A 12,851-nucleotide genomic window follows, 5' to 3' on the forward strand; every position below is an offset into this window, starting at 1 on the left:
AGTAGGTATTGCAGGTGTCTGTGCAGCTAGTGAGTATCAAAGTTGTACTTGGCAAGAAGGGGCTTTGTGTGCATGTATGTGCTAGGTATCTATCTTACTTTCAGGTTGTATTTGCTGGACACACTAAAATCTAGTAATGCATTTCAACAGTAGTAGCTGGTGTGGCATGATCTACTCTAACAAGATGCTCAATTTACTCAGTATCACAGTATCATGCAAAAGCTGCTACAAAAATAAATTTCTCTAAAAAGGAGAACAAAAAATCACCTTTTTTTAACACTGTGGAACAGGCCACAGGTGCTTTGATGGTGGTTGAAGCTGTATCTAAGCTGCAGTCTGTGAATCCTGAGTACTTCCCAGGAAAGCTGAAGCATAGCTCCCACTCGAGCAGTTTGCAGGGCAGTGCAATCTCATCCCTGTGGGTGCAGGATGTGCTAGTGCCACATACACCCAGGTGGGAGAGCTGCTCTCCCCACAGCACTCCTGCACCTCAGAGGTTTGCTTCATGTACTGTCTCCCTGCTTACTTTGACCCCAGTGCACAAAGCAGGCCTGCATGCAGGCTCTTTGCCCTTAGCTGGGTAGAAAAGCATACCACAGATCTCTTTGTTTTTGAAATTATGCTCAGGGATATTTTTTCCTTGCTAGAAGTGCCCATGAGGGCCCTGCAGACTGTCCCACCACAGCCACTTCTCGGCCCCACCACTCCCTTGGGTGGGGGGTCACCTGAAGCCTGGGTCAACATTTTTGCTTCTAGATGGGAAAGTTAGTTTAGCCACTCATTTCCATGAATCTTCAAAGTGCTCTGTAACTTTGGGTAAGCTTTAGCAATGTGAAATAATATAGATATGTGGAAGGAAAGTAATCCTGACCTCATATGCGCCTGTGTAGATGGCTGTGCTCTATTTGGCATTTCAGGTGGAAGGAGGCTAGAGCCCTAGCTGGTGCCCAGTATCTCATCCTAATACTGGAAATCTCTCACCCAGCACAGGTCAAGGATGAACAACTTTTTTTCTCCTTCTTGCTTATGGGACTTGAAATAAAACAAAATGGACAGGAACCTACAACCAGAGATTCTGATTGTATCCAAATCAGGCCGAGGTAAATCAAGATAAGATCTGACTAGGATTAAAAGACACTAAAATTGAACCATGTTAATCAGTAACCTCTACCAAATTTGCTAAACCCCTCAGGTTTCTCATCTCTAGCCTATCTCCACTTACAATATCAATGCTAAGAGTTAAAAAGCAGTGGATGGTATGCATATCTTATCTGGTATTCAATGCAAAGGTGATGGTTTCAAAGGCAGTACTGTCTCAGAATTTCAAATTCGCTGGTGTTCATGTTACATAGAGTACCACTTGGTGGTCATTTGGAAGGTGCTTCTACTTCTGTGTAACTTTCTTCTAGGTTGGGTATAAATATTCCTGGGAGTCTAAACAGAAATGCATTTTGTTTAGATACAAGTCTTAGGCACGAGTTATAAAACTGCTGACTGTCATGAAAATATATCAGCACTTAGTAGTATCCAATAATATAAAAAATGCAATTCAGAACATCTGCAACTACATATATATGTGTGTGCGTCTATATATAGGTATAAAGGTACAATACATACATGTATATAAACACAGACACATATACAGAAATATTCACAACTCGAACTGTATTTGTAACTAACCTGAAATACTGCAGCAAAAGTTCATTCTGATGAACCATTATTAGAGCATTTTCCAACTTTTGGCTCTAACCATACTTATAATGTTCACACATCAAACTCAACTTTTTGCTATCCTAACTTTCTGCTGTTCTAGCTTTTTGCTATCCTTTTTGCTACCTTAATCAACATGTCAGAACCAAGAATTTCTATATGGGGACTATAAGAGTACCCTGCCTAGTGTAAAGCTATGCCAAACATGCTTGCAGCCATGAACGCTGGGCGCCTGTTGATGGTTATACTTCCTTGGAGGGTAACATTTTGCAGATTGGAAATGCATAAAAGGCAGAGAACCTCCGGCACACAGCTGCTGATTCATCGCCGCAAGGTTCTGACTTTTGCTGGAGAGGAGTTCTCTGATGAGCAGTGATAAAAAGAAGTGGATGATGCAGGTGGGAGTTTGACAGGGCTTACGGCATCTCCCTCCTGCAGCTTCCAGAGGAGCTCTTCGTTAGTCCTGCTGAGCTTCTTCTTCTCCTCCACTTCTTTCTCAACGTATTCTTGAAGATTAGCATTCTCCTCTGACAATTGCCTGGAGAGAGAAGCAGGACAACATGTAAGGCACACCAGGGCAAAGATGGTTGCATTAATGCAGCCAGCACTGCACAAGAGACAGGACCAGGCAGAACACTGAGCAGCAAGCCACATCCCATCCCATCTCATCCCCCTGCCCCTGAGCTGCTGAAGCTGGGGCACAGCTGTCACCAGATCTCTTCACTGCTGGGTGAGAAAGGCATCTCCACAAGTTACAGCTTTCCCACACTGTCTGACTCTGCCTCCAGATGCACCTGTGTCTTTGCTCTCTACCTCTTTGAGGCATCTCAGCTGCCAAAGCTTAGGTGGGATGAACCCCAGCCTTCCTCTCTGGCCTTGTGCGACTGCCAGCATCATGTATGGCATGCAAAAGTGCCAAGAACTTTGTGCATGGACCATGCACTCCAGACACTTTAAAAATGGCCATTTTTCCATATAGACAACAGAGTAAAAACTAGTAAGTCCTAAAAGAAGAATGTAGTGCATTTATTTATTTATTTATATATTTGAAAGTGCTGGCCTTCCCTGGGAAGCTGTGGGTTTGTGAACAGGGTGGAGCTGAAGAGAACACCATCAGTCCCACAGTGGGCAACTAGGACTGCAGAGCATGCCCAGCCTTGGTCACTGGTGTCTAGAGAGGACTTCAGAGCTGGCCCCAGGTACTTGGCTTGGGGATGTAGGTAGGCACAGCAGTTTCAGATGTCCTCTTGCATTGGTATTTGCTTGTGGCCGAGTTGGTTTTGGCTCCCTGAGAGCTACCATGCAATGAATCCAATCTGTGTTTTCTCCCCACTTTCAGCACATGGAGGAAGCAGGTGCACAGCATGGGGTTGTGGCTTCTGCACAACCTGTTCACTGGCACAGTAGTTTCTACATGGGAATGGGCCAATAAATCCCCTGCCCTTGTTTCTCAGCTTAGATGCCAAAGTTGTGCAATGAGTGAGAGAGCACTTGTGGAGTGTCAGAGAGAGTGCAAAGAGGAGAGAAAGCAGTTGCATCCATTGACTTTTTCAACTCACTGCTACTGCATGCAAAGGAAAAGGATTCTGCCCTTTCAATGCTCCCAGCTTTAGCTTAGTCCTGATGCAGGATGCAGATCAGCTTCAAGGCCTTCTCTCTCCTTTGTAAAAGCTCATGAGGCTATAGGTCCTTCTCCAGCTCCTTCCTCCTTGGTCCCAAAAAAGCCACTATTCCTGACTGCAATGCTAGAGAAACTTGATCAGCAAGGACCAGGGAGGTGTTCTCCCAGAATGTCCAGTAACTTAATGGGTTTATCTATGGGTACCAGCCTTAGTGAGTTTGCACCAGGTGACTGCTTTTGAAACAAATGGAGCAGTGCAAGTAGAATATGGGACCTGATTAAAATGTGTTTTGGGCATGTGCTGACAACAACTACATACTGAAGGATGCATGAAGGAGCACCAGGATTCTGCAGCCCCATTACGCTTGGGCAGGAGCCAGGTTCTGATGTGATCAACCTGGGGCAGCTCTGGGCAGGTACCTAACCTGATTTACAGGCAATTTAGGATTTTATAGAAATGAACAGGGAGGAACCTGACCTTCCCCTAGGTGTTTCTAGTATTCAGCAGCAGCTGGGTGTGGATTTTGGATGCACACAAAAAATTCTGTACAACTTCTTTTCTGGGTGTAGCCTGAAGCTTATAGCAGATGACATGGGCTGCTGGTGCACTCAACAAAAGCCTCTGAGATGGTGGGGTTGGCATTTCTGATTCTGTTTAAAAACCATTTTTTTTAAGAATTTCTGCTTTTTTCGTCTTGATTCCTACAGAAATGTGGTTCAGGTAATCAAGAATATGTATGTTTCTTCTCTTAGTCCCTGAAAGTTCTGAATCATGGAGCAGCAGCTAGCAAAGTTGAAATATTAAAACACAAGTTGACAGAAGTTTTCAGAAAGCTACTTGCCCGGTAGAGAAGAAAAATCCTATCATGGTCCTAATGGGGAACCAGCTGTAGCATGAGCTCACAGTCTAAGAGTCATGAGAAAGTCCACATGGGAGCTCACCCTGAAGAAATAACTCTTGCTACACACGGAATTACTTTCTTTTGCAATGTCAAACAAGACAACCATAAAAATTATATGCAAAGCCCCAGTACATCCATTTCAGACAGCATTTGCTGAGAAAAAAATAAAAAAGCACATGCTTTCTCTGCCTTTGTGTGTCTCTTAGTGTGTAACTGGTTGGTAAAGCTCATCTGGGTATTGGGAACAGGCTAGTCACAACAGCACAGACTGCAGAGCATAATGAAGGGCTCAACTCCCTCCTCTGCTAAAGGCACTACTTAGACAGGAGCAGACATGATCAGATGTGTTTCTCTCCTAGTCTCCCAACTATTTAAGTAGCTGTAACAAATCACAGCCATAAACCCATAGAGATCTGGAGGGGCACACCAACATGATAGAGATGTGGGAGAAGGTGCTTGAGTCGTGCCCTCGACCCAAAAGGTCCAGAGATCAGTGGGTTCCCGGGCTATGCCAACAGAGACCAGATCTGGTCATGTTCAGCTTTGGGTGCTGGAAGTTACCATTCTTCAAACATCTCCAGTCCAATGGACCAAAAAAATGTTGGTTGATTGGAGGGAGGATCTGAAATGCTGGGAAATCAGATGATTTTTTCAAGTGCTTGGGGAAGTTCCAGCAGAGGCTCTGTGAAACTCCTGCATCCAAAGCTGGGGCATAGTAAGGCTCTTGTCCTTTGTACCTGCTTTTGGCTATAATTGAAAATTTCTCTGTGGTGCACCCCTCAGGCCCCCAGTACCTCTGGAACACCCCTCCTGACCATGCTGCAAAGACTGGCTTTTCTCTGGCTTCCCTCCCTCCTCTTGCTGCTGTTGGGCTCTCACAGCTGCTTGGGCACCCAAACTGCAAACTGGCAGAAATAGCTCCAATCCTTGTTGTTCCTCAGTGAGGGCAGCTCCCAGAGCTCATTCATGCTGCACTTCCCAGGCAGTGCCAGTACAACAGAAATGAGCATCTGCGTGGTTACTGCTGCCGGGAAAATGCAAGTCTTAATAACTCCAAATTTAAAGCCCTGGCTGTCCCTATAGCTGGCCCATAGCTATTCTCAAATAGTTACTGCTGAAAATTACTGTCCTCAAAGATGACTTTGCAGACTGACCTCAAATTCAGAATTTCTCCCAAAAGATGTTCTTGAAACCAGTACCTACACAGTTACAGGCAAGAAACAAAGTACTACAGCTGGATGCTGGCAGGGAGTGGAGGGAGGATGCTATTCACTCAGCCAGAGACAGGTAGCTGCAATGCAGAGATGCCAAGCACTGAACCAGGAACTCTGGCTGCTGTCAGGCGTGGAGAGAGACTGCCACTTCCAGGCCACAATTCATCCAGCCCTAAAGCAGGTGTCTCAAACTAGTCTCATGAACCAGACCTTAAAAATTCCTAGTTTTCCTCCCCAAGCACAGAAACACTGTAGACACCCATCTCAGACAGTGACATGTGTATTACAGGTATTTACAATCAGGTGAGAGGAAACATAATCCTCACCCCATGTGAATGTTAGTGCATGTAATGCTGCCTTTTAAAAATATCTGCATGCTGGAGACAATTTCAAAAGGCTGAATCATTAACAAACGAAGCACTCGAAAGACAAAAACTAAAATCAGAGATGAGACACTGACAGTTTAAAAGTCAGCTAAAAATTAAATTTAATTTTTGGCCAATGGCTGCAATGACAGCTTAGGCAGCTGTGGCGTTGGCACAAGACCAGCTCTAGTGTCTCCCTCTGGCACCCTTTCTGTCTGGCTCCAGCTGTGGTCTCTGGCCTTATAGCAGACTATGAACTCTGGGACAGGGACTGTTCTACCCTTCTCTTTATATACCACCTAACTAACACAAGGAGCCTTGACACCTTTGCCAAGTTGTGACAAAGGTGCAAAGAGGCAATGAACGAAACCACCTATGGATAACCCTGCCTGGGTGACAGTGGCATTTGTAGCATGTCTTTCCTGAAAACATCCCATTCCCATCCTCATTCCCACTGACTAATGGGTTTCAGGGCACTGATACTGAGATCAGAACCACCAGCAAGTTTGCTCTCAGCAGCATATCAAAATCATGAAAATACATGGACAGATATGTGGCCTTCCTTATGTTAAAGTAAGCAAACCCCAATATAAAAAGGATTTTTTAATAAAACAAGCAGAAAAGGACACAAATACACTTTCAGGGTGAGATAAGTTTTTCCCCTTCTGAAATAAGTGTCAGCCTTGTGCAATTAAGATCTGGAGCCTTCTTTCAAGCTAAGACAGATTGCAAATATCAGCACAAACCTTGTTATGACAGTATTTTGCTCAATCCTGGCTCTGAGTTCTTCGTTCTGCTGTTGCAGCATGGTGATTTTTTCTTCCAGTTTTAAATTTTTTTCAACCTGCAACAAAAGAAGGTTTGTTAAGTCTGAAGAACACCCAACACCTGATCCAAGATAATTTTTTCTTTTTTTGTCCATAGAGCAACTTCTAAAATTTGAGGATAGATGAAGGTGGTCATCTTGACTGCAGCTAAGACTTGGAGGTCTGACTCACACCACCACATCATACTGGTGAAGTAAGTGGGGTCATCAGCAGAGCACTGAGCAGGGGCAGAGCTGAACTAGCCTTTACTTCTAACTGAAGAGGAGGAAGGTCTTAGTTTTGTTCAGTGCAAATAAAGGTTTTCCTCTGTGGTGCCCCCCCAATTTTCATCTCTCAAGGAGCCAGCATTATGGGCTGTTGTTCTTGGACAGGAAGCTGGTGGCACTTGGGGAGCATGGGGGTGCCCAGCATGGAAAGGACATTGTGGCATAAGTGGTCCTTCATCATGTGATGAAGGAGGAGTGCAAGGTGCTATGATGCACATTATCCAGCTCAACTAGTCTCATCAGACATAACAGTCTGGCATCCAGCCTTTAGGATTATGATTCCTCAGTTATGGGAACGAACGACATCACCCAGCAGGGCAGAGGATGCCCAGCAGCAGCCTTAGATTGCTGCTGCATTCATATGAGGAGGGTTGCCATTTGGAGACTCTTCTCACTACTGCTAACAATGTCAGCTTGAATAACCAGCTTAAACTAGACATTTAACTTCAAGCTGTAATTAATTGAAATGAATCCTATCCCAAGCACAGGCAGCTTGTGTTCAGGAGAGTTCAAGGACAGAGTTTGAGGGTATCAATAGCTGTGTATTAGAACATCAGTAAGATGTTTACAGGCATGTTCCACAGCCTCAGATGCCCCGTTTTTCCCAAGCTTTGAATTTGACATACTTTATCACCTTAGCTCTTGGTTTTCCAACAGTTGGAATTTTGCTGAATTCAACAACTTTGAAAGAAAATAAGATAGCACAGAGTAACCTTATCTCTGTGTGAGCTCGGTTATTGAATTTCCCAACCTTTTATAAAGACCCAAAGTACTGTGCACTGGAGTTACCAATAACTCTCACTTAATGGGGGAGATGTCACTTTTATGTAGTGTTTTCCAGTCTATGCAGGTAATTGCAAAGGATACTCCTGATTCCCAGATATTCTGGCCTGGCCCAGTGTATTTTGTTAGAGCACAATGTGGATTCTGGCCCAGTTTTCTGGCTCTGAGAGAGGAATCACTGTCATGGGCACCCTCTCTGCTTCCTCAATAGTTTTCATAAGTAAGAAGTACCTATGCCACCTTCATTTCCAGTCTCCCTTTCAGCAGCCAAGGAGCCAAGCCTGACCCTGTATTTGAATACCCTCTTGGTCCCTCATGAGGCACCTCTTCTTTCAGAGCATTTGGAGATGCCATGTAGATGTTCTGGTACTTACAAAGGTATATCTTTAAACAGAAAGCAGTTGTGCCTTTGGACCACAGTAGACACAGTGTTTTACTGTGATAAAGGGTGCTTGTATGTGGTTAATCAGCAAAAGCAGTTGAATGACCAGGAACTATTATAGGCTGTTGTTTGGGACTCTTTTTTTTCCTAGTATAACCCTACAGTGCATGCTTCCAGATGCTGGCTTAGCTCCAGGAGCAGCACATTGGAAGGAGCACAGATAACAAGCCTCAATTGTAAAGAGGCACTTTTCTCTACATCTACTTACTCAAGCATCTGCTCAGCAAAATAATCATCGGAGTTCTCAAATTTCCCTGTAAATGGAAGCAAATCTTGCTGAATGCTGTGCTCAGCCAGCTGCCCCAGCTCCCAGCTGAGGTATTGCCTCATCCTGTCACCATACTGCACTTTTACTGTCACTGCAGGTTATTCACAAAATGAATCCCCTTTCCAACAAAAAATGTAATTGATAGTGAACTGGGGAGTTCTTTGTTAGGGATTCCCACAAGCAAAGGATAAGAAAACAGTGTAGGCTGCAGAAAAGCATTACTGGTGGGTTGGAGAGACCTTTCCAAGAGTAAGCCTTGCTAGGGGTTACTTGCTGAATATTGCTAATTCATACATAGCTTCCTAAAATGTCTTCAGGAGCAGCAGCAAGAAACACCATGGCCCAATCTTCCCCATGTGCCCTCCCCAACCCTAAATGGCTACCTGACTCCTGTAGGGGCTTATGATGCAGGCCCTGGGCTACCACAAAGTTTCCCTTCCTCCATTCTTCCTACACCACTCGCCTCATTGTCTAACTTAACAGACTGAGCAGGTATTGACTGAAAAAACCAAACCAGATCAATGATGTGAAAATCTTTGACTGTGTCTTGCCCCAACCTCCTGTGTTTACTCACCTCTCCGAAGTTCATCTGCTGTAACCAAACTTTTACTTTATTACCTCTGCAGGAAAAATGATAACTCACCTGTTTTTCCAGCTCCATAATCATCTTCTCCTGCTGGTGAATCTGGAAGTTCTTCATTTCAAGAACATGTTTTAAGCTCTTCAAATCTTTTTCTAAGTGCAGATATGGAGCTCGCACAATCTAGGAAATATGTCAGAGATTTGGATATGTCAGCCAAAAATGCATCTTCAGCTATAAGAGAAAAATTCCTTTGTGTACACACTGGTTTAGGAGTCTCAGTGGTGTGAAAACCACCTGGACCTCTGGTCTTCTGCAGCACACCAGAACACTATGATGTTGTCTCCCTTGACACCCCTTTGGCTGGATAGCTAACAATACCCTTTTTTTGACCAGCCTCATGGATAGAAGGATGGGATGCCAGCTTGTTCAGCAATCCCATTCCTAATCATACCTTGGCAACCACATGAGGTGTTTTATGCTTCTGCAGGGATTTTGCCTTGGGAAAAGTACAAACATGAAACTGAGGAAACTGGACAAGTGGGGTGGAGGTGAAAACTACAGTGTTCTGTCTTCACTGCAACAATGCATCATAGTGCCTGTTAGCAAAGGTCAGATCTGGTGGGTAAAAGTTCCCCCTCTGCTCAAGAACTTCAGATGTAGGTATGTAGGGGATACTAGTGTTCAGCTCATGGGCAATATTTGTGCTCTGAATTATACTGATGAAATACTGTCCCTGACTTTCGCTGCTCTGGATTTTTCCCAGTGTAACTCACTCCAGTAAACTGCCTGGTGGTACTTGGCTCTAACAACACTGTGACACAGCAGAATTTGTTCTTGCACATAAATTAAATACTGCACTGGAGGCAGAAAAGGACTGATGCTACCTGTTTCCCATGGCCAAGCCTGTTTTAGACATTTATGCTTCTTTTCTAAGGAGCTCTGTTACCTAAAAATTCACTGAGCCCCTTGCACACCCCACTATTTTAATTCTGTCCTTTCTGTCATGTTGATAGAGCTGCCCATGAGGTTGTGCTATGAACACCCTGAAATGCCCCAAGGTGAAAGAAAACTCTTTTTGGAGGGTCATTTCAGGGTTATTTCATTTCAGATAAATAATAGCAGTGTGTGTTTACTTACACACTATAAATAAACAGCATGGACTCAGTAGGCAACAGTTGAATAAATATTTCATATGACAGGGCTATCCCCTGCAAATCCAGAAAAAAAAAGAGGGAATAGAAGGAATATCAAAGAAGTTGGTTCAGAAGGCACAAAAAAAAAGAAAAAAAAGAAAATGTGAAAAGATAAAGAGGAAAAAGTGAAAGAGACGAAAAAGGGAAAGAAGAATAGACAGCAGAAAGGATATACTAGATAGAGTTAATGAAATGTTTTGGAAGCAGAGCTTCCAAATGCTGGGTGAAATAAAGAAAAAGAAACAAAATCACAAAATGATGGACCTAAGGCTAAGATTTCTGACTCTTCCCCAGAGCTCAATATTTGAAGCCTCAGTTGAGACTTGCCACCTCATCCCTGGGGTGAGGATCCCATTGCTATTCATTGAATTGGGTCATGTGAGTCATATTTAGAAACATGTATCTTGATGACTGTATAGTTAGAGTTGTCATCTACCTTCAGTTGTTCCTCAGTGTTTTTCTTCAGAGCCTCTTCAAATCGGTCTGCTTTGGCCTTAAGAGATTGATTCTGGAACGTGAGGGTGTCTATCTGGTCCTGGAGAGGAGACATACAGATTAATACACCAACTGTCTTATTGACCTTCATCCAAGTCAGTCTGCATTGTGAAACTACCAGGAAATCTGAACAAGGCTTAGAAACCCCTGCAAAGCAGTATTTTTTATGTAAGGACACTTGAACATACAATGGAGTGTTTGACAAGCCTCAGAGAATCACAAAATCCTTGCGACACCTGTGGCTGATGCTAAATCATCCCATCACCTTGTGCTGGATGAGAATGAATATGTTCTTCCTTAGGAGAGCTGGCATTTACATCATATGGATGATTGTGCAGTCCCTGAAGTCTGAATGAGACAGTAGATACCGCCCCCCCACTTCTTTCACCTTTCTAGGCTTCAAATACAGTAACAAGAATGATAAATTCGTGGTGTGGACTTTAAATGATTGTCATTTCATCTCAGAGCTATACACTGGAACAACACGTTATTGTAAGCAATCATATTTCTGTTACCATCAAAGGCATATCTGTACCCTTGTCTATACAACACCTGTAAAATCCACAGTTGCTGTGAAATTTGTGTTCTTATCTTTCACAGTCATGATTTCTTGGCTGCAAAATTACATCAGCGCTTATTGCAAAACTGCTGACACACCTCAAGCTGTTGCAGCAGTGCAAAAATATGTGCTAGTTAGAGGGTTTAAAATTGTAATTTATCTCTGCCTGTGAAATCAAACGGGACTTGCATTATTTGCTGTGGCATCTTTACTTGTTCACACAAGAATTCCAAACTTAACATGTGTCACAGTCATACTTCTGCCCTCCATTCCTTGGAATTTCTTCATCTTGAGAGCGTGGTGTTAAATAGTGGGATGTGGGAGATGTGATGTGCAGGGCTGACCGTGACTGGCCATAGCCTAGCTGCACAGCAGGGCCAGCCTTGGGCAATCCGCATCAGGGACCACATTGCCCTCCGGTGGGACTGGAGATGCGTCTACAGCATGGGAACGGCTTTCCCACTTTCAGGCAGCAGGGAAGAGTTTAAAGCAAAGGTACAGGGCCAGCCAAGGAGACGTCAGCATTTCTGAGCCCTGGGGGTGCCTGCTGGAGAGTACCATGTAGACAAGGTGATGCTCGCAGCCACTACAGATGCCAGAGCCCAGCCCACCACGCAGGGAAGAGCTCAAATTTACCAACAGTCAGCAGGGTCAAAAGGACATTCCTTGTTTTATCCAGATGCCCTTTTGTCCCTTTACGTTTGTCTTCTCTCCTGAACCACCCAAGGGGGAGGAAAAATCCTGAGGGTTTGCTGGTAGATCCCAGTTTGGACAGGCAGAGGACAAGAGGTGCTATAGCTGGTAAGAAGCAAGAGCCTGGTGTGCTGGCAGCCGGCAAAGGGACTGGGGCTGCCCCATCAGCTGCTCTGCAACATCATTACAGGGGTGGGAAACAAAGAAACTGCTAACCTGGAGCGACAGTCGCAGTTTTTCGAAAGTCTCTTCTAGTTGTTCCTTTTCCAGTTTGTGAGCAGTATTCAGTTCTGGGGAAGTTGCACAGACATGATATTACTAAGTGAAGTCTGTCAAACCAGGGTCCGAGAGCACACAAATCTTGAGCCAAGTGCAATTCGGGATGCAGTTTTAGGACATGGAGGTGGAGTAGGAAACTGCTAGAAATATACTCTGTGACCTTAGGTGAGTTGTTTTGAGGATCAGGATTTCCTGATCTCTCACTGGTTGCAGATACCTCTATTTTTATGTGACCATATTATGGTCATTCAGTGGTTTCAGAACTGCTCAAAAGTCGCAGCTCCCAGGTACTCTGAAAAGGATCAGTCTGACAATGGGTCATTTACCAACACAGAGTGAGTATCCCCAGATCAAAGATTTTTAAATTAGATATATTTAAAATCTTGGCTTGCAATTTTTTGGGGAAGATAGAGAGGAGGGCCACCACCTCAGGTGCAAAAATGCAAATGATAGTGCTTCTCCCCAAGCCGTGGCAGATGAGCTTTGAGGTTTATTTCAGTAGTGAGACTGACAGAGAAGACAAAAAACATGGTTAAATGTTTCTCCGCTAGAATAACTAATCCTGGACTTACAAATAACCAGAAGTTTAATAAACAAAGAGAAATAAAGTTTAATTTCTAAAGCAATGCAATCAAAATGTCATTCAATGCA

General features: G+C 44.0%; 1 protein-coding gene across 9 annotated transcripts in view; it reads right to left on the minus strand.

Moving 5' to 3' along the window:
• Positions 1-639: 639 nt before the first annotated feature.
• The window catches only part of MTUS2 (microtubule associated scaffold protein 2), a 249,671-nt gene continuing 237,459 nt past the window's right edge, over positions 640-12,851 (minus strand). For all 9 annotated transcript variants that reach the window (XM_027677805.1, XM_027677803.1, XM_027677802.1 and 6 more), the window contains 5 exons: positions 12,138-12,211; positions 10,611-10,709; positions 9,042-9,161; positions 6,559-6,656; positions 640-2,248 (listed from right to left, as the gene is read on the minus strand). In XM_027677805.1, the coding sequence (XP_027533606.1) occupies positions 2,032-2,248; positions 6,559-6,656; positions 9,042-9,161; positions 10,611-10,709; positions 12,138-12,211 (608 nt within the window). In that variant the 3' untranslated portion in view covers positions 640-2,031. The remainder of the gene's footprint in view (positions 2,249-6,558; positions 6,657-9,041; positions 9,162-10,610; positions 10,710-12,137; positions 12,212-12,851) is intronic.

The sequence above is a fragment of the Neopelma chrysocephalum genome, unplaced genomic scaffold (assembly GCF_003984885.1).
Source record: "Neopelma chrysocephalum unplaced genomic scaffold, ASM398488v2 Primary Assembly neopelma1_43, whole genome shotgun sequence".
Taxonomy (NCBI): domain Eukaryota; kingdom Metazoa; phylum Chordata; class Aves; order Passeriformes; family Pipridae; genus Neopelma; species Neopelma chrysocephalum.